Below are 27397 nucleotides of genomic sequence, written 5' to 3'. Positions count from 1 at the left end.
AAGATGTAGTCTTCTAGCGATTTGCTAATGGAAATAGAGGTGTGAGCTGATCCTTCTTTGTGATTGCAACGTCAAATGCCATTATAATGTACTCTATCTTTACCACTGGAATAATTAAGTAGATGCATTGATTTTTTTTCATTAAAAAACACAGCTTAAGATTTGCTCTGAATGATCATTTTTTCATAATATTTGGTATTCATTGAACAATGAAAAATGCCACGGAAACATTTTATTATTATATTATTATTATTCAATATTATTGTATTAAAAATGAAATCTTCCTGAAGGTTCAGAATTCTGACACACACTTTTTGCTTACCTTTAAACATTTAGGTGTATTAAGATCATGGCAATTCTTGAATAGCACGGTGTTGTTTGGTTTAGGTCATTTAAAAAATATTCGAAGAGAAAGGTATGGAAAATGAGGGGAGAGTGTTAGGGATTTAGCAGTACATGTGTACGTATATATGTCATTAAAACTTTAGAAAAAGATGTCTTCCTGGGAGTTGAGAGCCATCAGAGCGGGAAGTCCACTGCAGGAAAGAACAAAAGCATGGCTGCGCTACAGTATTATCTCTGCAGCGGCAGAAGCAGCAGCAGCAGCAGCAGGCTCCCTGAGGGAGGGCTGCGGCGATTGTCTTGTCTATTCTGCATTTTTATTAGTGACAGCCTCCGTTATTCTGTCAGCTCAGCCAACTAAGCTGTTCTCCGCGAACTCCGTTAAATGGCAGAAGGTGAAGAGAAGACAGAAAGGTGAATTGTACCAAGTGGGACACGCGGGGATTTCTCTCCTGCGGGGTCGGCTTCGCCTCATCCTCTGGGGCTTGGGGGAATTCCAGGACCGCATTTAACCCAGAAACCCGTGCGTCCTATTAATTAGTTTACGCGTAGGGAAGACAGTGAGAGACTTAATCGTCTCTTTTCAGCTGAGGCCAACAGAGCAGGGTTGGTCAGAGCTGCCTGGCCGGTGCGCACTAGCCCAGAACCCTTCGGGGCCCTGAGAGCCCTCACAGGGACGAGTGGAGGTCAAGTCAAAGAGCACCACGGCAGGGTTCCCCCAGTCTCTAGCCCGCGCAGCCCGCAGCTTAGCTTCTGCACCGCCACCGCTAACACTGCAAGGCTGCAACGAGGGGAGGGCCGGGGTGTCCCGGCGGAGGCGGGACTAGGGGCGGGGAGGAAGATGCCGAGGAATGCGTCGGGAATTGTAGTTGTGCTAACCTCGGTAGCGTGGCTACCCAGGCTCTGCTTGCGGTATTGGGACTACAACTACCAGGAGTCGATGGGCCAGGCCGGGGAGTCCATGCGCACTGGGCGCTACATTGTATCCTATCAGCGGAGGAGAGGGTGATGTCACCTGCGAGTTGGTAACCTACGAGCGGCTGTGAAGGAAACTGTTTAACCGGGTCCCATTGTACCCGGAGCGCAGAGCCGCCTTTCCAGCATGCAGGGGTTGCTCAGGTAAGGGGGATGCGCCGCCTCGCCCGCCGCACTCATTCATTAAGTGGCACCAAGCGGTGGAGCGGAGGTGGGCGCGCTTCTTCGGGCCGGGCTCTGGGTTTGCGGCGCGCCCTCCCGCTGCTTCCCTGGAGCTCCCGGGCCAGTAGGTAAATATTAAACCCGTCCTTCAGGTTAGGTCTGGGTGCGAACAGGACCTAGACAGCTCCGGGCTGCCAAGCTGGATTTGGAAAAATGGCTGCAAGCACGGCGCAAAGCGCTGCGAGCCCGGAGGAAGGCGCCCCAGAGGATGAGGGTCCCTCCCTCCTTTCTTTCAGAGGCGCTCGGATGCCAAGAGAGCAGGCAGGGTACCAGGTACAGCCGTCTTGCTGCAGGCACCCGGGGGATGGGGCGCTGGGGGTCGTGGCCTCGGCTGCGGGTTGCGCGCACTGCTGCTGTCGGGAGCTGCTGGCGGAGGGGGAATCCTGAGGCAGCCTTGGTGGATTCGGAGGTGGCGACCAGGAAGGAGGGACTCTGAGCAGAACGTCCACCATCCCTGACACCCTCACTTCACGCTTCATTCGAAAGGGATGGGGTGACTGTAATTCAGGCAAAGTTGTAAGCTGGAGGTTTCAAAAGAGGCAGGAGGGGAAACCCGCGTTGCAGAAGGAGCAAGGGGTGTTGGCGCACAGCGGCGAGGGGAGGCTGCGCCGCCTGCGGACCGGGTTCGAGGAGCCTCAGAGCTCTTTTGCCCCCAGTCCCTCCGGGGAGGGCGCATCTTCGTCCCCCCTGCACTGATTGCTCCCTCGACAAAGAGCACCTGAGCTGGGGCGAAGCGTCTGCCCGGAGCCCTGGGTTGGGAGGTGGTAAAGCGGTGGGGTGTCAAATAATCTAATGATAAGGCTCGCTTGTGGGGCAGGCAGGCTGGGTAATCGGGTTTTCCCAGCTGATGCGGAAAATCCAGCGTCTTGTGATCCACTTGCCCTCCGATTGGAGACGTGCACGAGGCCCGAGAACTCTATAAAGCCCTCTGGATTTCCTTCCCCTGCCCCTCTTGTTCGCTCGCCTACTCATTCATCAAACCCTGCTAATGGCTCTGCTCTCGAGTTGCTGACAGCCTGGGTTTGGGGTGTTCTGCCTCTTGCCCTCATAAAATATTTTAGTGGGCCCAGGAATAGCTACCTACATTCCCTTTCTCCCAACCCCGCCCCCTTGATTCCCATCTCCACCCCCAGGTGAGCATCAACAGTAAATGCCACCCGTGACAGTTTTGCTCCCATTAAGCTGGTAGTTTCTTGAGGCTCGAGAAGGACTTAGTGAATTGAAGCGGAGTTTGCCTGCAAGATGAATCCCGTTGCCATGGCGACTCCTGCCGTCGGAATCTTAACTGCTCTCACTGCTGTTTCAATTCGATGTGGCTCTGCTGGCAGCTGGGAGGGCGTGGCCTGTGGGTGTGGTCAAGTACTTGCTTTGGGCCCAGCTGCTTTCTCCTCCTCGTCCCTTTCACAGCCCGGGGGCTCTGTCCATTCTCTTGTAAATATCTTGGACACAATTCTTAGCCCCTTTCTCTCTGGAGTTCCCATACCTGGCTGGTCTCTCCACCTCCTTTCCCAGACATAATTGTTTGGAGCCTTTTTCCTGAGGCAAACTCTGAAAATTACAATTGAAAGGTATCTTTCCCCTTTCAGGCTAGCTGCATCATTTTCCTAGTAACATGTATTATAGTGTTGGAAGCAGCTTTCTCAGGGAGGGGGCTCTCTCTTCTGCTTGAAGACAAATCTCTGGCCACCAGTAAAGATCCTCAGTTTGCCATAGGTGCAACTCATTGAAGTCTTTAGGGACAGTAACTGAAATTGAATTCTGGAAGTCACTGCCATCCCTTGTAGTTCTGATAAAATCTAAAAGCCTGGCTGGCCCTACACTGGCTCTGTCATCACTGGCTATCCCACTGTTAGGTGAACGCTTTACCTCTGGGGACCTCGTTGGTAATGTGGGGAGAGTGTACAGAGAGTTTCCTAAAGTTGATTCAAGGTATAAAATCTTGTGACGCTAAGAAGGATTTGGTCATTGTCTTTTATTTTTCTCAAAGAAATCTGAACACTAGAGTTTAAACCCAGCTACGGACACCGAGCCTTATTGTATGGAAAAATAATGTGGCTCTTCATGGCAGTGCTGCAAAGTGGGCAAGGTAGCCATGTTACTATTTGTAATATTATCTCTAATACTACTGCTATTAACCCAGGATCTGGACTGTTATTTATCCTTTTATCTTAGCATTGTTTAGGTTTTGCCTTTTTACAGATTCTTGACAAATGCAGTTATTTGTGATGTAATTGCATTAAGTATAATTAAATTTCACAAATATTTTGTTTTCCTTCTGCTCTCATTTCATACCAAGGTTGATTATGACAGATAGTGCCATTAAGGTGTGTGTGTGTATCTGTGAGCATCTCTCTATGTGTGCAGGTAAATGAATGCTGCAGATGCTGTGTGCCACGTGGTTGACAGTCCTCATCTCTAAGAAGCAGGTGGTTACATCCCCATGAGGACGTGGGATTAGAAGTTGTCACTCACTCTTTTTTTTGGAGGGGGGGTGGGTTCTGAGAAGTCTGCATTTATTACAGGTCTGGATCTAGAATCACTCACTCTTTATTTTTGTCCTAGAGCTTATCATTAACTGAAAAAACAGTCTCATTTAATTACCTGTTTACTTACTGTCTCCCTATAATTCTGACGCCAATTCCAACGTATGGGTTTTTTCCTCACTCCCCTAAGATCTTTGAGAGCAGTGTCTTTGTCTTGTCTATCTCTATCTCTCCAGCATTTAAAGCAGTTTTTGGTCATGTAGGTATTTAATAAATATTTGTTGAATCAATATAAAGTAGTGGAGCCAGGATTGGAGATCCAAGAGCTGTATTATTTCCACTGGTAGTTCTGTCATCAATTGTAATATTCCTCTTAGCTTTCTGTCAAGCAGTTGCCTCTCAGCATAAACCAAAATTCCTGTGTAGCATGTGATTTGAAGTATAAAAGGCCTTCCATGTGTTTGAAATAGAAACATGTTTCATAATTATTTGCTCTTGAAACACATTCACCCACATAGACTTTTTTCCTCCTATAATTCTTATAACCCTAAACCAGACATTTCTAGATTTCTTTCCATTGTACTATCCTTGGCCCAGGTAACTTGCCCAGGAGGTATATGATGGGAGAATAGGGAGAGAGACTAAGACAAAGATACCTAGAAGCTTTTGCCAGGCCACCAATGACTCCCAGGGTACCATCTGGGTAGAGAGCTGAACAGTAACCTCTCCTGTGGGATGGAGTTGTTCTATAGACAGGATCAGTTGTCCTGGGCTGGCTGATGTGAGAGAGGAACAGGGTGGGAGACGTTAGTCCAATATTTGTACCATTCTGTTACCATCCAGTAAGTCGGGTTCTGTGTGTTTTCAGAAGTATGAATTAGTGAGGAGGTGTGATAGTAAAGGGTGTGGTGGGTCATGTCCTTGGGTGGTGCTCCTAGGAGCTCAATGAATAGGTGCCAAGGAATTTGAATACTGGCTTTCTTGCTTTGTGGACACGCTGTAGGTGTTAAGAACGTGCGTGTGGTTTTATTTGAGCTACTGTGTTTAGAAGGCTGCATTTGGTATTGGTAGTATGATCATTAGAACAAATAAGGTGTTTACAAACAAAATACAGTTAAGATTGAGTGTTTCACTTTGTAAATATTTTGGGGATGGTATAAAGAGTGGCTTTGGCTTGAAAATCTTGAGTTCTGTGAAATCACTTACAGCTGTTGGATCAGGGGGAAACAAGTTTTTCCAACAAAGCTTGGTACCACTGAGAGCCTGTTAGGTGTTTGGTTCAGGAAATAATCACAGAGCTTGTAACTTCTGTGGGGCCCCTTCTGGCTTCGTGTCATGCTCCTGGTATTTCCAAGTGTTAAGCCTACCCTTACATTGCAGGAAACAAAGCAACCTTGCCAATTGAGGTTAACAACCTTGTTTAATCTCTAGAAGGGACACCAGGCAAAATGAAAATTCTATTTCGTTTTTAATTTTTCTCCTCTGAATAAGGAATGTAGACTGCTGTCACTTATTTTGACATTACAATTTCTAACTTGGTAATGAGGGAAATCTAAACGAATGTATAACTTAAAACACAGCGTCAGTTATTCGTGGTTTCCCTGAGAACTCAGTGTAGGGGCAACTGATAGCACAGGTAACATTTAAGCAATAGGGAAGGAGGGCAGTTTCTGTATGTTGGTAGGGCAGGGTGGGCAAGCCAGGGCTGACAATACCTCTGTTGAAGTTACACTCACTTAGCAAGTGTACTGTCTTTTTATACAGATTGTGCTTAGGGTAACTGAGAACTGCTGATAGAATGAAATTGAAGGACGGAGCTGAAGTGCCCCCCCCCCAACCTTCCCCCATGCCACTACTTAGCACCCCCACTGAAGGAAGGACAGGTGAAGAGATACAAGTTGATTTTGGTGACCTACACCCCACTCTAGCAGACTATTTCAGCAGCAAGAAAACGTGGTTACCTTTTCTTTTTCTGGCATCTTTTCTACTGTTCTAGGAACAGAGAACTGAGCATTTCAGAGTGCGTGTGCATTCATAGTACAGGAGGCTAAAAATGAGTTAAATGGGAAATCCCAGCAGCCCAGCAACAAGCATACAGAGCCCCCCTCCCCCCGTTATAATGACGTTACCAAATACACACCCCTCATCTCTGGGGAGCTTATTTTCCTTGTTGATGTTTAAACTCACCTGATTTTTACCTCTGTCTGTGAACTTCTGCAGTGATGGTTCTCCTAAACTGGACTGTGCACTTATTTGAGTGTCTTCATTCTCCTTGTGCTTTCAGATTCAGCTTGAGTGCCACCGCTTCCAGGAAGTCTTCCCATCCTATCCTTCAGCTTTCACTACCCACTCTGCTCCTTCCCCCTTAGAGCCCTTCCCCTGACCACACAACTTAACACTTACCGTTAATGTGATACCAATAGTCAAACTCTAAACCATCGCCACCTCACAACAACTGTATGAAGTAGGTACTATTGTCACCATTGTACAGGTGAGGAAACTGAGGCATGGAGTAAAGGAACTTGCCTTCTCCAGTTACACAGCTGGTAAGTGGCAGACCAGGTTAGGGACCCAGGCAGTCTAGTTCTTTATACCCCCACCCCTCACACACTCTCGCCTTGCCTCTAGTTTTCCTATATATTATATTCTTTTCTCTCCATCAAGATGAGGGAGCCACAGCTTCCTTTGCATCTCTTAATTCTGAAACAGTGCTGGGTCAGTAAGTGCTAGGTTGATTGAGAATGAAACTGCTTCTACACTTAATGATTTCTTACAGTCTGATTTACTGGAGCAGAAAATACAGCATGAAATTAAAAAAACGTTGTATTTGCTTATTTGCACGATAAAACCTTTGAACTCCCTTCGTTTTGCTATGTGAACGATCGGTAAACTATTTGAAAAAGGAAATGCTCTTATGTCCCGAATCTTTTTGGAGCCTGTCCAGCATTAGGCCCTATTTGTTAGTGGAGATAACTTTTCAGTAGGTTGAATCCCTTATCTGAAGAAAGAAAGCCCTTCTTATCTAGAACAGGGCCAGAAGCCTGCCTTCAGAGGTAAGACTCCCAGAACCTCTTGGCTTCTTCCCTCCTCCCTGTTGTCTTTTAACATAAATTGTAAAAGCTCTTTTGAAAAGAAAATAATGAACACTTGAGCAGTAGTCAAACATGTAATCTAATATTGAGTATCCTTAGATATTAAAATAAGCTTTTTCCCCCCATCTCAGAAGAGAGAGTTTTATTTATTTTTACAGTGTACCAAATTTGGTATCAAATATACAATTGCAATTCTTTTAAACCATAGCCCCTATTGTGAATTAAATGTGGAAAACTAGGGAAGCAAGTTCAATTTCCAATGTAGTTGGTGTGATTTCCTGACTTACAATAGATCTTTTCCTTTTGGCTTAAAGCTGGATATTGTGCCTCTTTGACAATATTTGATGAAGACAATTGAGTAAAACACAAACTGTATCATGTAGGGAAATAATAGGAAAGTTATGCCCTAAAAGTATATTATTGCCAGGGAAGGAAAATAAAAACAAAAAGCTTGTTAGTCATTAGGCTATTCAAACATAATATTCATTCAACAGACATTGATTTCAGAAGCTTTTTATTTTTTCATTCATCTGTTATACTTCCTAAGTATGTCATTCACCTTTAGTAACAACCTGAGCTCATTCTGTTCTATAAATTGCACCAGGATTGGAATTGAAGGTTACTTGTATTTCTGCCAGGTACACAATTAGGGTCACCTATTAAACTGGTCTTTGTCCTTTTCATTTCTGGAAAAAAAAAAAAATCCGTCAGATTGGCAAATGTTGCCCATCAGATGGACTTTCTGAATTTAGACTTCCAAGAGTAGATAGCCCAGATCCGAGCCCTGGGCATTGTCTGGGGAATACAGATGCCCATCTTTTGTTTTTGAGATGGGTTTTTATATTCTGGCTTGTTGGCTAAGCTCAGTTTGTTAGTGACGTACAAACCAGGTCAAGGGCATGGCTCAGCTTTGCCTTGGTTTGGAGCCACAAACTGCACCTGTAATCCTAGTCAACTTTTTTTTTCTTTCTTTCTTTTTTTTTTTTTTTTTGTAACTCATCGTGCTCTTGGCCCCAAAAGAGGCTGGATAGTACACTGTGGAGATACCAGTACATCGTCATTCCTGCTGCGGGCAAAAGATGGTGTCATAATATAAAATGAACTGGTGGGGGTCTTAGTTTTTCCAGACCCCCTGAGTTGGAGGCAAGACTTTGCCAACAGCTGGCAAAGGAACTATATGTGCTTCTGACAGGTGTCCACTTGTGAAGAGTGGGTGAAGACTAGGGGAAACTTCCTGAAACTTTGCCAAAGCCCCATAGCCTCGGTCTTTTCCCTTTCTTGGGGGTGTGACCAAAGTCATTAGTGTGTTTTTTGCTACTTCTGCCTTCGCTGTTCTTTTACAAAGCTTCTGCAGATTTGTACCCTAGAAGAAGAGTGAAGGGTGGTGGTCAACATCATTGACCGGGTGAGTCAGATTGTTCAGGTGTGTCTAGGTGTACGTGTGTGTCTGCATTTGTTTCACAGAGATCTGGTAAAACCGCGCAGTGTAATGTCTAGACACAAGTTAAGTTAGAAACTGCAGTTCTGTAACAAGGTTAGACTAGGAGCCCTTCTAAATCCTGAGAATTTAGTATAAAACTTATTGTAAAAAGTTAAAGAAAATGAAATGGACAGATTAAGCCATATGAAGGACCTTGTTGCATTCTCTGTTTTATTTTTGAAAGTTGGTGCATTTGTGGATACAGACAGTCTCCTATGGTTCTGTCCAAGGTAAATGATTTAGGATTTTTTTTTTAAATGCATTTACAGTTATCCCATATTAATGGTTGTTTTTTGATTTAGGATGATGGTGGCAAAAGAAACAACAATGATAATTTGTTTCCTATTCTGCTTGTGTGCCACAGTGGGATTGCATTAGAGGTACTTCTCTCCCCTCCCCAGCGCTCAATGGTAATTTGAACTAATAATCAGAGAGGTTGTGGAATCAATTGTGCTGAGTTGAAGCTGATGGCTGAGATTGCGTCATGTTTTTGGAAGGTTCAGTGAATGGCCTGTTATTATATTTTGATAGTTTTAAAATCAAGGATAGAGGTTGGATTGGCCTAGAAACCTCTATGACCTGTTTAAGGCTTCACATTCTGTGAGTAGGTAGCACTTCCAACTACAGATATTCTAGGAGCTGCAGCAAGACACTGCCTTGCCTATAACATTTTCTGCTAAGAGGTTGATTTGAAACATAAAAAAATGTTATTTTTAGTTTGACCCAATTTCTTTTCAGGCTGCAACTGAAGCTTCCTTTCTTCCATACTTTACCTTCTACACTCCTTGGGTTGTAATTTGAGTCTGGAGGACCAGAGAATGGCTTCCTTGCAAGTTCTGCTCTCAGGGCCTCCCTTTGGGCACAGGGAGACTGCTGTCCTCAGGCCGCCAGTTTCCATAGAAGGGGAGCCACAATCACCGGCCTCACCAAGAAGCACAGCTCCCCCTTTAATCTCCTACCTTAGGAGAGGGAGCTGTGTGGCAGTAGAGACGGGATGGCTTACATTTTAATTCTCCAGATTGTTTTTCTGATGGAACAAGTTGGAGGAAGTAGGTGGAAGGGAGGACAGAGGGAGTTACTGGGTTTCACTTATCTTATCATTTGTTTCCCTCTGGATCGCCTTTGTTTATACTGTCTCTTCTGGCCAGGAATTCCACCAGAAAGCATGCGTACACGTGGGGATATTCAGATGGCGTGTCCTTCTGCTCCTGCTGACTAGGCTTTCGAATTGCTACAGCCTGCTCTGACAGGAGGGCTGGAGGTGTTTAACCCGCTTTGAGCTCTTCTGTTCTGTGGAAGAGATCTTAAAGCAGTGACTTGGGGCCAATGTGTTAATGAGGTTTCTGATGAGGAGTGAGGAAGATGCTGAGGAGGTTTCAATTTAACATCTACATGTAACTTCTTTATGTTGGTGGAGAGTTTAGTCACGAATGTTTGATACCTTGAATGAAATCCCTTTGCCTTTTGGTTGCTGCTTTGCTATCGCACAGAGGAAAAAAAGAAACACCAGTGGATTTTAAGTTCGGATTGGGGCAATCTTGGCAGTTCCTTGAAATATCCTGAGCCTCTGGTTTCCTCATCTGTCAAACAATGTGAAAATTCTAAATTGTATGAGCGAGGTGTCATCTTAAAGTAATGACCTCCCTATGTGGTGTTGTGTAATATTGGTGTAATAGCCACTGGATTTCCCTAGGGTCAGCTGGCCCCTGCCCTTAGCACAAAGTACCTGAGACCCTGTTCTTGGCTGGAGCTACACTCTCAAGACCTGAACCTTAGTCTGTTATCCTTAACTGAACAGCTTCTACGTACTCACGTCCTCTAGTCCCAGGGATCCGTAAGTTCTGTAGGATATAAGGGCCGAGGCTCGACAGTGTCATCTGGTTGTTTAAATTGAAGATCTCTTTACCCCACAGTTTGACCACCAGTGGTACACAGGATGCAGCTGTCGTGTTTTGTTTGGCCGGCACAGTGTTATTGTAAAAATTGGAATGATTTTAGTGAGCACTTACATTCTGCGTTGTCGCAGACCTCACACCACACTCTAGTGGCCCATCCACAGCCACTTTGTTTCCAGGCTATTTCTTCAGCACCGTGGCCCTTAAAGGACTTTTGAGTATGTGATCCTTATTAAACTAAATTGAACTGCGATGAGAGTCTCTTCAAACATTTATCCAGCAGTAAGCTGGCAAATGACCCAATCCAGGGTCTCTCAACCGGAGCACTCTTGGCGTTCAGACTGGGTCTGTCTTTGTTGTGGGAGCTGTGCTGTGCGCTGTAAGATGTTTAGCAGCGTCCTTAGCCTCTACCCACTAGATGCCAGGAGCAACTTTTCCCCCAGTTGTAACAACCAAAAATGTCTCCAGACATTGCCAAATGTCCCCTGAGGGGCAAAATCAGCCCCAGCTGAGAGCCTTTTGACAGATTTTGGATGGCCTGAGAACTTTAAACACTGTATCAAGCTTGGATATTTAAGGATAAATTGGAATTCATCTGGGAAACTGAGCTATCCTGCTGTTTTTATTTATTTGGGCAGTTGGTTAGAGCAAAGTAAAGGTCAGTGGATTAGGCCCTTTGGGGTCACTCCTCCATTCTTCCATGACCACTGCCCGGGAGGCCAGCCACGTTTGAAGGATATGTCCTTGGTCACGACAGGGGACTCCGTGAGATGCTGATGCTGGGTCAGGGCAAGCCCACCAGGGCTAGTGGGTAAACAGCTTTGAAGCCCATGGCCTGTGTTGGTAGATCAGTAATGTTATCTGTGAGTGAGGAAGATGAGGCTTTGGGAAAAGAAAAGGTCATCTCTGTCATTACTGCCAAAGGCCAAAATGCTTTAAAAAAGGGGTGTGTGGGGGAGGGAAGCTTCAGCCTTTAAACATGACAACTTATCTCAAATCAGCAGTGTGGGAAGAGCTCTGAAAAGGATTAACAGTGACATTCCATTTTCACCCCTCACCCTTAAACAGAATGTCTTTAAGATGTGACTACAAATTTGGGCTTTGGCAACACTCAGACTTGCCTCAGAAAAGACATTGATAAGATTTTCAGTGTACAAAGGGGGAACATTGTGAAGTTTTAATTAACCAACCCAAGCTCAGGTCTTGAGAAATGAATGCAAAGATAATGCTTGGAGAAACACACAGTTTCAGTTAAAAGGTAAACCAGAGCCCCTTCTCAGAGGCATAGGTGGGACTTCTGAAGGGATCCATGCCTCTTCCTGAAGGCTGGGTGTTGGTTCTGGATCCTGGATGGGCATCAGAATTCTCCATGGTGGACTTTGGAAAAGAGATGCCTAGGGAGTTTGATTCAGTAGATCTGGGCTTTGGACCCAATCTCCAGGATTCTGAAAGCCCCCCAGGTAATTCTGATATTTAGCCAGGACTGAAAACTAGTGGGAAGAGCAAATGATCTTGCATTTGGGAAGTGTGGTTCTAGTTCCAGATGTGTGCTGGGCCCAGATGGCTGGCTGGTTAAATGCCCAGCTTTGTTTTTAAAAATTTTGCATCCATTTTGGTGTGAATGTTTTTTTCGTTTGTTTGTTTGTTTGTTTGTTTTAACTTTTCTAGAATTTTGAATTTGTGAAAAGGATTGATCTTTACAGGAAGTATAGTGTGCATTATCTAATACGTGGAACCTAATGCTTCTAATAATCTTTAAGTTTTGTCACATTTTGGCAGGCTTTACTGAAAAACCTGTGGAAGTTACAAGATGCTTCCCTGGGAGGATTCAATATGCATGTTAACCTACTGTTTAAAAGATAAGGAAACAGAAATTAGCCAATCACAAATGGCCGACACCACAGTGCCTTTGAGATAAAGTGAGTGGGAGAGGGGTAGTAAATGCTCTCACTAGCTTCTACTCTAGAAAAATCTAAGTCCTACGCAGGATCTAGACATTTCACAGCTGAGTTTAACTCAGGGAGTTTCCCATCAGACTTTTCTCTCTGACTTCATAAACATGGGATAGATTTCTTGGTTGCAAGTTTCCTTCTTTAGTCTATGCCATGTGCCACCATGGAGGACTAAAGAACCCAATTTGTAACTACCAAAGACAGGAAATAGAATAAAAAGGCTCCTTTCACTTGGATTTTGCTTAGAATCTCAGATCCAGGTTTCTATCAAGCATAGCAGAGGCAAGGAAATAACTAAGTTTTAGGAGGAAATATTATGCTGGGCATTTTATGGACTATCTCATAAGCCATAGAAGCAACACCTTAAACATCATTCATTCATTTTGGCATGTAAAAAATGTTTAAATGTTGGGTGTGAACATTTTGGAATGCTGTTTTAAATTCCAGATGTTTTCCTTTGGAATACAGAACTCTTGTTTTACTTAAATAAAGCCCAGTTCATCCTCTGTCTTCAGGTTCTGAACTAAACAAATTACATTGTGCAATAGGTGAAGAGTCTCCCCCATGGAAGACTTTCACTGGCAAGTAGTTTCATGTTTTGCTTATTTGGATCATGTTCGTGTTTTCAAAGGAATGTTCACAGCAGTAGTTACAGGAAGCAATACTCTACAAAACTCAGTTTTCCCAGTATTTGTTATGCCTGTAGATCAAATCTTCTACCTTCAGTTCTTTTCTTCCCTAAATGCTGATTTTGAGTCTCAGATGGCCAATGTTTTCTAGTACTAGAGAAAAATTTGTTAGTATGACGTGGTATTAAAGAGAGAATGACAGTTAAAAAAAAAGACAGAACACAGGGTTTCTTTTTAGGGGTGGTGAAAGTGTTCTAAAATTAGTAGTAATGGTTTGTAGATATACAATTGTCCCCCGTTGTCTGCGGGGGATATGTCTCAAATCCCCCAGAGGGGGACCATGGATGCCTGAAACTATGGATAGTACCATACCCTATATATGAGGTGTGACAATTAAGTTCGAGAACTTGTTGCAGTGATATTGCTAGCCTTTTTTGATATCAGAGGGATTATTCATTATGAATCTGTACCAACTGGACAAACAGTTAACCAAGTTTACTATTTGGAAGTGCTGAAAAGGCTGTGTGAAAAAGTTAGACGACCTGAACTTTACACCAACAATTCATGGCTCTTGCATCATGACAATGCACCAGCTCACACAACACCGTCTGTGAGGGAGTTTTTAGCTAGTAAGCGAATCACTGTATTGGAACACCCTCCCTACTCACTTGATCTGGCCCCCAATGACTTCTTTCTTTACCCAAAGATAAAGGAAATATTGAAAGGAAGACATTTTGATGACATTCAGGACATCAGGCGTACTACAACGACAGCTCTGATGGCCATTCCAGAAAGACTCCCAAAATTGCTTTGAAGGGTAAACTAGGCGCTGGTGTTAGTGCATAGCTTCCCAAGGGGAGTACTTCGAAGGTGACTGTAGTGATATTCAGCAATGAGGTACATAGCACTTTTTCTAGGATGAGTTCCCGAACTACATTGTCTGACTTCGTATGCTATGTTTTTTTCCTATACTTGCATACCTATGGTACAGTTTAATTTGTAAATTGTGTACAGTAAGAGATTAACAACAGTAACTCCCAATAAAATAGAACAATTATAAAAATACACTGTAATAAAAGTTCTGTGAATGTGGTCTCCCCCTCTCTCAGATATCTTATTATACTGTGCTCACCCTTGCTGTGATGGTTGGAGAGGACCAAATGCCTAGAAGATGAAGTGAGGCACGTGACTAGGCATTGTGATGCAGCCTTAGGCCACCATTGGCCTTCTATGTGAAAAGGAGGATAGTCTGCTTTGGCTGATCTTGAATCATCTGAGTTATGTTGATGGTTGAATGTCAGGAGCAGATGATGTTGATGGTTGGGGAAGTTTAATATTTTCAGATGATGGTTGATTGCTGGTGACTGAAACCACAGAAAGCAAAACCGTGACTAAGGGGGGACTATTGTACTAAGACCCACTAAACTGTATGTGTTAAATGGGTCAATTGTATGGTATATGAATTATGTCTCAATAAAGATGTTATTTCAAAAAAAAAAAAAAGATAGGCTAAAAAGAATCAGACTAAGTTCAACTTGAGAAATAATTTTAGACCTTAACGATAATATCTATGACTTACTTTTCCATTTGTTTTCTTCATGTGTATCTCAATTTTCCCTCTAAATAAATATGCATACATCATGGACAAGGAATCACTGTGATGATTCCTTAATATTTATGGACCACATGAGACAGGGGAAACTCTGTTATAAAGAAATTTTTATTGTAATGGATTCTGGCACACATTTTTCTTATACTGTGAGCTAGGATATTAAAGGATAGAAAACTTTGAACTATTTTATACCTGCTGTGATGATAAGCTAAGGTTTTAGAGATACATTTGGCTTAGTCAAACTTTGTTTCAAAACTTGTTCCATTTGATTCTTTTGCAGGACTTTTCTGCTGTATAAGCCTTTACACTGTAAAAAGCACTCAAGTGTGTAATCTTGCCTTTAAAGCTAACTGTGTGTTCGAAAAGAAATATTTCATTTATAAGGGATTATGTGGCTAAAGGTTTCTCAAATTTGGATTCATGGTCCTTTGAGAAACACTGCCTAAAAAGTTAACTTGCTGAATGTTTAGGTACTCACTTGGTGCCGGTGGAATCATAAACCCATGTGCAGAGGTAGCCTTTGAGGTACTGCAGTCTTATTCAGGTATAAGATGCTTAGCCAGGTATATTGGCTTTATTGCTGCATAACGAATTACCACAAATTTAGCAGCTTTAAACTCCACCAGGCCAGCAGTCTGGGCATGCTGTGGCTAGGTGCTCGCTCAGGGCCTCACCAGGGTAAAACTAACATGTCAGCCAAGGCTACAGTTCTCATCTGGGGCTCAGGAGATTCCTCCAAGCTCAATGGATGTTGGCAGAATTTATTTTCTTGTCACCATAGGACTAAGGACTGCTAGCTGTTGGCCAGGGACTGCTTTTAGCTCCTAGAGGCCACCCACATGGCCCACATTGGCCGTTCACATGTGAATGTTTGCTTTCTTCAGGCTAGCTGGAGCACATTTCTCTGATTTTCTTCTCTGCAATCAGCCAGAGAAAAGGCTAACTTTATGGTCTCACTGATTAGGTCGGTCCCACCCAGGGTAATCTTCCTTTGACCATATAATGTAACATAATAATGAGAGTGATATCTCATTATATCCATAGGGTCCACTCAGTCAAAAGACAATAGAAGGGGTGATTTAAAGTTCTGCCCATGATACCAGATAACAGAAATTATGCCAATAATTTCTGTTGATGATTATTAAGATGAAAATCCAAAATCCAAAAATAAATGACACTTCATAATTGTTTTTCAGGACCCCCCCACCCCATTCAAATTCCTAAAATGTCTCTCCCTGAGACTTATTGCTTTCCATGCCTACTTTTCTTGCTTCAAGTAGAGTGAAAATGAAAATTATAAGTTTTATTGAAAATTTCCTGCATATATACACACACATGTGCAATTACTAATATAGCTAGTATCAGAATCCTTCATTTACCCACAACTTCACCAATTATCAATTCATGACTATTCTTTCATTTATACCCCTAACTACTTTCCATCATCTCTGGGATTATTTTAAAGCATATTCCAGACATCTTATAATTTCCTCTGTAAATATTTTAGCATTTATGTCCAAAAAAATCAAGACTCTCTTTAAAAACATAACTAAAATACCAGTATCATACCTATAATAATTTATATTACTTTAAAATTACCAAACATTTCATCAGTTTTCAAATTTACCTTTCACTTTTAAAAACATTTGTTCATATGTCGCAGTTTTTGATATATCCTTTAAGCTTCTCTAAATCCAATGTGCAGCATTTTTCCTTGCAAATTACTTGTGAAGAGAACTGGGTTATTTGTCTTAAAGAATTTCCCACAGTCTGGACCTCACCATACAACATCTCTCTCTGTTTCCTGTCAATTAGTTAAGATGAAAATAATTAATGCCATAGACCTATCTCATCACTAGACATAGAAAAGCTTATTTGGTAAATAGACTATAGATATAATTTACTACACAGATATAATTTACATGTGTGTATAGATATTTATTATAGAAAAACATTTGGGAGTAGAGCAAGTATGTTAAGTTTTTCAGAGTCCTATTATTGAGAGAAGTCTAAAGGTGATATACTTTACAGTGTGTGAATTAGTACAGTTTAAATTCTTATAGAAAATATACAAGATATAGATTCATTAAGTGATACTTGGATTTGTTTAGTTCTTTGGTCTACGTGTTTTTGTTAAATCAGGTTTTAGCCTCCATAAAAGGAAAAATTTCTTAAGGAGGAAGGTGTTTCAGTTTTGAGTCTTGGAAAATCGCCAGATTTTTAAAATTGTGAAGATCATAAAATAATTGCTTTTTTATAATAAAGTTTTGCTAGTTATTTCATATCTGTAGGATCTCCAGAGACATATCCTTTTTCCTCAAAGAACATGATGTATATTTTAAATCTTCACTGTTGGAATATTCTATTTAAAAAATGCAACACTTAATATTGTCTTAAAAGAATAATTTTATGTAACTGCCATTGAAAGAAAGTAGAAGAGGTTATGTATTTTAAATTTTGTTTTGGAGGAAAAAATAGCGTTGGGTTTAGATAAGTAAAAGCTTAATGAAAAACATAATAACTTAAAATAGGGGATACAGAACTTTTTCTGTAAAAGGCCAGCTAGTAAATATTTTAGGCTTTATGGGCCCTGCTGTCTCTGCCAATTATTCAATTCTGCCATTGTAGGAAAAGCAGCCATATGGGTGTGGTAATTTGGGAAGAACTGACATCTTGACAGTAGTGTGTCTTCTTATCCATGAACATGGAATATCTCTCCATTTATTTAGTTCTTTGATTTCATTTGTCAGAGTTTTGTAATTTTCCTCATATAAATATTTATATATTTTGTTAGATTTATACCTAAGCATTTAATTTTTTTGGGGGGTACTACTATAAATGGTATTGTGTTTTTAATTTTAAATTCCACTTATTTATTGTTGGTATATAGGAAAGCAATTGACTTTTATTATTAACCTTGTATCCTGCACCTGATTTTCTGGTAGATAGTTTTTATCAAGTTAAGAAAGTTCAGCTCTAGTTCTAGTTTACTGAGATTTATTTATTTATTTATGTATTTATGTATTTATTTATTTATTTATTTATTTAATCATGAATGGTTGTTGGATTTTGTCATATACTTTTTCTGCCTCTATTATGTTCATGTGATTTGCTTACCTCGGATAAATACCACTGATTGTGGTATATAATTCTTTTTACACATTGTTGAATTCAATTTGATAGTATTTTGTTGAGGATTTTTGCACCTAAAGTTTGTGAGAGATATTGGTTCTGTAGTTTTTTTTATCTTTGTCTGATTTTGCTATTAGCATAATGGTGGCCTCATAGAATGAGGTAGGAAGTATTCCCTTTGCTTCCATCCTTTGAAAGAGATTGTAGAGAATTGGTATAAGTTTTTCCTTAAATGTTTTGTAGAATTCACCAATGAACCCATCTGGGCCTGGTGCTTTCTGTTTCAGAAGATTATTAATTATTTAGCTCTCTGTTTTTATTAATCTTATGACTTGTATACAGAAATTGATCTGTTTGTAGACAGTTGATGCTAAGGAATAATTTTCAAAGAGTTTTAAAATAAGATTCTCAAAATTATAAAATAAACACATCAACAATTAATTTAACTTATTAAGTAGTGAAGGAACCAATAAGGTGGTAAGACCAGTTCAAAGGAGATATTGAAAAACAGATATATATGTCCATCTGTCCATCCATCCATCCACTCATTCATCCATTCATAATCACAAATGCTGAAATAAATTTGCTGGTAGATACAAAACTGGTTAATATCCTAAAGGACTATAAAATGTAGTGTTTTCTTTTCTGCATGTATGTAAATTGTATCTCCAGAGAAAATCCATTTGCTTTGCTGTTGGTAAGAGCCATTATATTGCTGTGTGTTTTTTAACAAGTTAATTCCTACTCCTACAGAGCTGTGGAATAGTCTGGCCCAGCAGGTTCTCAATTGTTTTTTTTTTTTTGTTTGTTTGTTTCAGGATACTTTGATCCTGTTACATATTGAAGATCCCAAAGAAATTTGTTTGTGTAATGTATTAATCATGTTAGAAATCAGAACTGAGAAACTTTAATTCTATTCTTTCATTAAAACAATAATGAAACCTATTTCATGTTATCATCGGAGTGATGACTTCATCATGGGTATTGAAATTTTTGGAAAATTCCACTGTATACTTGTTGAGAATGAGAGAATACGGCAAATAGCATCTTAATGTTATTATGAAAATTGTTTTGAACTCATAAACACCCTGACAAAGTATGAGGCCCTTTAGGGCTCCCCAAACCACACTTTGAGAACCATTGGCTTAACTGAAAGAAAGAGAAAGTCAAAGGTAATCCTTGGAGGACCTACTGGGCCACAAATAGCGTTCCACTGAAAAGATACCAAGTAATATCTTTTAGAATTACTCATTTCTAAATCTTCGGTTTTTCCCTAAAAGCAGCCCCTTCTCTGACAAATGTTGTACTGCCCAGCCTGGGGAATTTTTAAGGCTATTCTGAAACTATTAAGTCAGAAACTTATTTGTTGATTATAAAATTAATACAGGTCACTATATAAAAAAATAAGTAAAATAGGAAGGCATAAGAAAATAGAGAAAAATCTTACAAAGTAGGCAATTGTTAGTATCATGGGAAAATATCTTCATGAAGTTTAAAAAATATTTTTAATTATGTATTATCTGCATTCTTTTGCATCCTTCCCTCAACTAAATGTTGTCATAAGTATATTTCAAGTTATTAAAACTTTTTTATTATAAAAAACATATAATATTTACCATCTTAACCATTTTAAACTATACAGTTCAATAGTAGTAAAACGTATCTCCAGAGTCTTTTCATCTTGCAGAACAGAAACTCTATACCAATTAAAAATTCCCCTTTGCCCTCGTTCCCTACCCCCTGGTAACTACCATTTTAATCTTTTATCTATGAATTTGACTACTTTAGAAACCTCATATAAGTGGAATCATATAGTATTTGTCCTTTTGTGACTGGCTTAATTCACTTAGATAAGGTCCTCAAGGTTCATCCATTTTGTAGCATGTGACGGGATTTCCTTCCTTTTTTAAAGCTACATAATATTTCATTGTATGTACAAGATGTGATCAAACAATACAGTGAATGTTTAAATAAAAAAAAATTTATTACGGTAAAAGACACATTGCCATTAATTCCCCTCAAAATACTCCCCCTCACTTTGAACACACTTATCCCATCATTCTTGCCACTTTCTGAAGCAGTTCTGGAAGTCCTCTTTTGTGAGTGTCTTTAGTTGCACTGTTGTGGCTGCCTTGATGTACTGAATCGATTCAAAACATTTACCTTTCATGGTCGTTTTGACTTTAGGGCAGAGCCAGAAGTCGCACAGTTCCAGATCTGGTGAATAAGGTAGATGAAGACACACCGTAATGTTTTTATTTGACAGAAATTGTTGTATACCAGAAGCGATCTGTGACACGTAGTGTTGTCATGATGGAGGATGATTTACGGCACACTTTAAAATATACCTTCTCTCAACCGTAGCTCACACCCGACCACTCCGAACAAGTTGAAACTTGTCACACACTGTTACTAAGGTTCGATGTGCCACTTGCAGTAATGAAGATCCCTGCCTTTCTGTTGGATGGCACTTGGCAGCAGCATTCACCATATTTTGTGATCACAACGAAAGACTCCGTGTCACACATCGCTTCTGGTCTGGCAATTTCTGTCCAATAAAAACATTACAGTGTGTCTTCATCTGCCTTATTCACCAGATCTGGCACCATGTGACTCCTGGCTCTTCTCTAAAGTCAAAATGACCATGAAAGGTAAACACTTTGAATTGATTCAGGACACCAAGGCAGCCATAACAGCACAACTACAGACACTCACGAAAGAGGACTTCCAGAACTGCTTCAGAAAGTGGCAAGAACGATGGGATAAGTGCGTTCGAAGCGACGGGGAGTATTTTGAGGAAGATTAATTGCAGCGTGTCTTTTACTGTAATAATTTTTTTTAAAATTTAAACATTTACCATAGTTTTTGATCACACCTCATATATACCACATTTTGTTTATCCACTCACCCATTGATGGACATTTAGGTTGTTTCCATCTCTTGGCTATGGTGACTAATCCTACTATGAACATGGGTGTGCAAATATCTCTTTGAGACCATGCTTTCAATTTTTTTGGATATATGCTTAGAGGTGGGACTATACCTAGAGCCTGGATTATATGGTAGTTCTATTTTTAATATTTTGAGAAACTGCAGTACTATTTTACAGAGCAGCTGTACCGTTTTACATTCCCAGCAGCAGAAGTGCACATCCTCACCAAATTTGTTATCTTTTTTGATAGTAGCCATCCTAATGGATGTGATGTTATTAAAAGTCTTAAACTTCTTAGATGGCGGCATTTATTTCCATTTCGTGTGCTGTATAGGGTAATCATTTTCTTAATGTTTTTTCCATTAAAAACTATTATGAACCTGTTTTTTCATGTTTCAGATTATTTTCTTAGAAATAAATGGGTCAAAAGGTGTATAATTTTAAAGGTTTTTGTTAAGTGCTGCCAAAATGTCCTCAAGAAAGGTTTTGCCAGTTGACACTGAATTAGGGTCCTAAAGCATCTTTCATTTGTCCCATCTCTGTCCTGTGACTGAGCAACTGAGAAATGCTATCACATTGTATTTTAATTTGCATTTAAAAAATCTGTTAAACAGATCTTGTTCTCTCTAGACTATTTGTATTTTTCCTTTCTCAAGTGGACTGTTTGCCCATTTATCAACGTTTTGAATATAGAAGAGATTGATTAGCAATGCAAATATGAAGCTACCAGAACTTTTCATAAATACAGTAAACAATCATGGAACCCATTAAAAGGAAACTTATGAGACCTCCAGGCACATTTAAAATGACCAAAAATATTTCACTGTGATTAAGGGTCTCTGGCTGCAGATTTGCAAAATCAATTATCTTAACAAGCCCTTTCCTCATTATCTGGAGGGAAAGCTTAGGTCAGCTCCTGTCCTTTTACGGCCAATTTGCATTTCCTAGAGTTTGCCTCAGTCGTCTTCTTACTGTATGTAGTTGTTCTGCTGATAGTGAGATTGCTACAGAGACAGATCAGGGATGTGATATGTAGTTTTTCCACTGGACTGAACATGTTTGGAAGAATAGGAGGTAGAACAATGAAATAATCCAAATATTATGAGGAGGGAGGCAGAAGTTTATATTAGAATGGTTTATGTGATAAAAGAAATGTTATACCCAGTACTTTTTGTTTATAAATGGTGTTGTAAAACATACTCAAACGCTTAGCTAAAATATTTAAAGCATTGCTCTACAGCACCTAACATTAGAAAAGTTCTGTACTCACAGTCCGATTGTCGTCATGCCATCAATATGTCATAACTCAATATCGTGGAGAAAATGTTTTTTCTCCTTCCTTCAGTGCTTTAGGCTTGTTCTAGTTTAAATAGAGAAAGTACTCCTCTTCTAAGCATATAGAAGGGTTCATGTTTTGAAACTAATGTTTAGGTGGTTATGGTAATCTAGTAATAGAATATAATGCAGTGTTTCCCAGCACATTTTAGAGAAGACCACTTATGAGTATTCCGTATTATCATGGTTCTGTTCACTGACTTTTTTCTGGGGCTTTGTTTTGAGGCACTGAGGCTATCTGTTTTCATTCAAGAAGTAACCAACAAAACGCACAACATATCCTGTGGAGCTTTCTAGTAAGGCAAGTGTTGGCAGATAGTCCCTATACATTTGCTTGGTTTGACCCAGTGGTGTAGTTTGTTAGGAGAGAATTCTCTGGAGTAAGGACCCAGATCCTGAGGAGAGGGTCATCCTGTGGACAAATGACATCGCCAGTGTAAAATGGACCATGAGGTGTTTTGCCTTAATTTTCTATGTATTCTTGACTTGCAATGGCAAAATCTTGTGAAATATCTTTATGTGAAATAGAAGAGAGATTATTCTTATTCTGTGGCTGGTAAAGTTCTAGACTGAAAGTATTCAAACATACTTGTTATTGGTAAGGAGGTCCATATTATTTAATGAATTTACCAAAAAAAAAATTGATTTAAGGAATGTAAAGCACTGCTCTGTGATTTTCTGAATCTGCCACCCCTTGTTAATTCTCATTATAAAAGTTTTAGATAGACTATAGGATGAATGAATTCACATTTTAAAATTTATGTAGGTTTCATTTTTTAAAAGGGCTGGTCCTAAGTGGGTCAAACTTGAACAGTTTGTAGGATATCATTAATTTTCTATCAAGATTGGCAACTATTATTTGGTTTGTGTTTACTGAAAGTCTCAAATGTGTAATTTATCTTTTTTTTGTTTTAGTAAAGGAACATTTTTCATACCTAAGCTTAAAAGTGACAAAATAATAAGTTTATTTTATAGCTATGATTTATTTAGTATAATCAGTCATCTAGTTGAGAGGCATGAACTTTCTTGAAGTGAGAATTTTTTTATAGCATCAAACCAAAAGCCCTTATATTATGAGTTTGTTCTCCCAATACAAGTAATTAAGTCAAAGTTTCAAACCACGTATTATGGCTCATGTTTTAGAAACCTTTCCAGTGGGGGAATGCAGATTCTTTAACTTGCTATCTACTTGTGTAACTTTGCCCAACAATCAGTCTCTTGGGCTTCCATTTCCCTCACGTAATACGGAGAGGTTTGGATTAGCTCACCAGTTCCGTTACTGTTTTGTTGTCTCCCCTGGCTTCTAAGGGAGTGTATCTGTCACTGTCTGAATTGACTCTCACTGTTCTGCATCAGAAGTCAGGATCCCTCCTTTTGAGACCTGGCAAAATTGAAACCTGAAATGAGTGATTTGCTTAGTAATAAATTTATTGTAATGACAGAATCAAAGTTAGAACTCAGGTTTCCACTAACCATTACATCTTAGATGATTATCTGACACGGCCCTGGATGTCAGATACACGTGTCCCTTCCCCCACTTCCTATTTCCTCCACAGCAGTGGCAGACAGTGTTTATCTAATGCTTATCTAACGTGACATTTCTTTCCTACCCAGCCTGGGCTCGGCCTCAGAATCCTCTAAGCAACATTCTAATAGCCGCAGCTAGTAGACAAGGGCATCTAACTAGTTTGACAGTGTTGGTAGTAGAATCTTTAAAATAAAAAAAGGCCACTGTAATTTCTGTTAAGGAGATTTACTTATGTTGTTTAATTCACATGGAATATTGCGTCCTCTTTACCAGTGGTTCCCAACGTGATGATTCCTTTTTAATTTAAAAAGAAACTGTAGATTCCCACATGACCATGAATTCAGTAACACGTAAATGGATTTCAGTTTTATTAATCACAGCACATAAATTCATTTGGAAAAATGGGCATACATATCTGTATGAGACATTTTACATGCTTATGAAAAGCCCCTTGTAATACCTTCCCACCCCCACTCCTTTCCTACCCACCAAGAGTTCGGTATTAGAAACCATTACTCTATACACTTTCTTTTTTTCTTGATTTCAGTTTAAGTTTTTCAAGTAGGGTGGAGTTTTTGTTTCAAGAGATCTCAGTGGTTTTCATACTATGTGCTGTAGAGTCCCAACTCCAGAGGGTGCCTGAGGGGAGACTCCCCCTCATCCCCCCCTTTCTCAGCTTTAACCTGCCTGTCTGCTTCCAACTCTTCTATATATTGGGGTTCTCCATGAGGTTTTATTTGGATAAAGAGTTTCACAGTTTTAAAAGTATTGAAAACCACTGCTAATCCCACCTTCCCATTTTACACCGAGTGTTTCAGTGTTGCCCTGTTAGTTAACAGTGGAGCCAGGATGAAGACCCCACGACTTACAGGCCACTCCTCATCCCCCTACCTGAGCTGCTGCTCTTCACTAGCCTGGTGGAAGGTGTAAGCTGACACCACCGCCCGCTGAGAGTGCAGCACATACTTATATGGAAAGAAAAATTGTTTAAGTTGTAATACCAGGGGACTCAAATCTATTCCCACCCTTGAGTAAAAGGTTATGTGGTGTACATATTTGTAAACTTAAGTCTTGTTTGGGTGTGGGCTTCTTTCACTAGTTGGGGTGCGTGGAGGGAGGTAATGGGGAAACTTCTTTTTAAACTTAAGTTTTTAAAAAAACCATAGTGATGCCATGGGCAGAAGACAGTTTCTTTTTCTTTTCACCCAGTGCTATGACCCTTCCTCTGTTGTGTTTCTGGCGTGCTTTACCTTGCCCTGATTTTAACCATTGTCCAAGCAGAGTCTTTGGTCTCTTTCCTGGATTTTGCCATCTTCCAAAGGGCAACCTCAGAGTTCATTTATCTGCAGTGGTGGTCACCTATTGCCATTATTACATCAACATGCCATCAAGATAGAAGCCACATTGTTATTAACAAGCTTAGTCTGGGCGCCTGTTTCTGCCTGAGGTGGTAGCATGAAGTCGAATGTCCCTCCGAAGCTCGCTGTGATTTCTAGGACTTCCTTCCCTTGGTTTTCCTTGGGCATTTGGAGCTGTGGGTGATCCAGGATAACTAGAACAAGTGTCTGGTGACAGTTTGCAAAGGGTGCCATGTCCATCTCAGCTCCACACCTGGGGGTGGGGTGTTGAGTATTTCCTGTTCAGATTCTTCCTGGTTGGCAGGACCAAGGCAGTGCCGACCGCTGCTGCAGGCCCCTGGCAGGCTGCTTGCTTCCCCACGCTCCTCAGGGAGCTAGGTCATCTCCTTGTGTAGAAACGCTTTCTTGTTAACTGCGGGAAAGCCAACTGCTTCACGTCGGTCAACAGTTTCACCCTCTAAGCTAACAGTTTTATAGATGAGCCAACCACTTTGGCTTGTGTTCTACATGTAGCAGGTGACAAGGAAGGGAACAGGGATTGGTCCCTCACCCTTATCCAGGTATATCACCATTCAGTCCCCCACACACTAACTGGGTACACATTGTTTGCCAGCGTTATGTAAGTAACGGTACTTGAAAGCCACAGTACTTGCTCTTGAGGAGTTTCAATTAAAATAATAATAATAATAATAATAATAATTTCACCCTCTTCCTTTCCTCCTTTCCCGTTTATTGTTTCTCATCAGATGATGAGAAACTGAAATGACTTTCTCTGGCCCACCTCACTTTTTACTAAAGCAGAAGAGCCAAAAGTTAAGAAATAAAAGGAAGAGAGCAAAAAGGAACATAAGGGAGTCTTACGTGAGAAATCTGATTATTAAACAATTGAGCAACAATTGTTGCTTCTAAGTTATAAAGCTGAGAAGATGTAAGAGGGTTTCGGGAACTTCGTGGAAGACTTCACTTGAGCAGGAATTTCTTGTCATTGCCCACACGGAAATTAAAAAGCTATCTACTCTCTTTAACAGGAGCTATTTTCCTTTTATCCGTCAACCCTCCAACAGTCTATTTTCATGCAGAATGAACTAGGAGGGCTAATTGCAAGTTCTGCGTCCACCTAAGGAAAGATTCTGTGTGAGAGCTGTAGTTAGTTGTCATAGCACATCATCAACACTGCTCTAGAGAAAGACTCACCGTGTTCCCTTCTAGGGAAAAAGCTTGGTGAGTAACACAATGAGTTTGAAGGGCCCTTAAAGTATACATGAACTTCGTGTGCTTTGGTGGATATTTCACTAATGGTAACTCAGTGTCTTCCCAAAGCAAATTTGGAACTGGGAAGTGTTAAAATGTCTACCGCTCATATCTGTGTCACTAGAATTATTCATTAACTTCCTGTAATAACCAGAGTGACTGCTGTTTCAGGTAAAAAGAGTAGGAGTATAACCTCAAAAATGACAATCCAGAAGCTGTTTTCAAAAGGCATCCCTAGAAATCGGAGTAAGATCTGTAGTCTGTTGTCTCGTTAACTATAATGTATCAGTACCAATTTCCTAGTTTTAATAAATATACCATAGTTATGTAAGCTATCATCAATGGGGAATGCTGGGGACTTTTCTGTAATTTTTTTCCCAACTACTTATGAGTCTGTGGTCATGGCAAGATAAAAAGTTTTTAAAAAATACCCCAAGAAGCATAATTACTATTCCAGGTGAGACATTTTAGGTCTGTATTCCCTCACTCCCTCCCTCCTTCCCTCCCTTCTTCCTTTCCTTCCTCAGCTTTTTGAGATCTATTTCACGTACATAAATCACCTATTTTAGAGTACAGTTAATTGGTTTTTTGACAGTTCATTGGTTTATTCACAAAGTTGTACAGCCATCACCACCATCTAACCCTAGAACATTTTCAGCTCTTCCTGAAGGAGCCCCATAGGCATTAGCAGCCATCTGTGTACCCCCACCCCATCCCCATCCCAGGCAACCGTTACTCTGCTTTCTGTCTGTATAGATTGGCCTATTCTGGACATTTCATATAAATGGAGTCATACAATATGTAGTCTTTTGTGACTGGCTTTCATTTAGTGCATTTTCAAAAGTTCATCCATGTCATAGCATGTATCAGTGCTTAATTCTTTTTTTGCTGCCAGGTAATATTCCATTTTATGGATATACCACATTTTGTTTCTTAATGGACATTTTGGTTGTTTCCATTCTCTGGCTATTATGAATAATGCTGCTGTCAGCATTTGTGTATAAGTTTTTGTGTGAACATGTGTTTTCGGTTCTCTTGGGTAATACCTAGGTATGGAATTGCTGGGTCATATGGTGACTATGTTTAATATTTGAGGAACTGCTAGGCTGTTTTCCTGAGTGGCTGCACTGTTGTATATTCCCACCAGCAATGAGTCTTTCAATTTCTCCACATCTCAGG

At 40.5% G+C, this 27397-nt stretch overlaps 1 protein-coding gene across 4 annotated transcripts in view; it reads left to right on the top strand.

The window, feature by feature from the left end:
- Positions 1-1342: 1342 nt before the first annotated feature.
- The window catches only part of DAAM1 (dishevelled associated activator of morphogenesis 1), a 160845-nt gene continuing 134790 nt past the window's right edge, over positions 1343-27397 (top strand). For 2 of the 4 annotated variants that reach the window (XM_074327417.1, XM_074327416.1), the window contains exon 1: positions 1343-1461. Coding sequence is in view for 2 of the 4 variants with exons in the window: in XM_074327413.1 (XP_074183514.1) it covers positions 1693-1812 (120 nt within the window). In the remaining 2 variants the exon portion in view is untranslated. Of the gene's footprint in view, positions 1462-1613; positions 1813-27397 lie in introns of those variants that run through there. The other 2 variants (XM_074327413.1, XM_074327412.1) reach the window with 1 other exon arrangement.

The sequence above is a fragment of the Rhinolophus sinicus genome, linkage group LG03, assembly GCF_036562045.2.
Source record: "Rhinolophus sinicus isolate RSC01 linkage group LG03, ASM3656204v1, whole genome shotgun sequence".
Lineage (NCBI taxonomy): Eukaryota > Metazoa > Chordata > Mammalia > Chiroptera > Rhinolophidae > Rhinolophus > Rhinolophus sinicus.
This window is presented reverse-complemented; position numbering and strand designations above follow the sequence as displayed.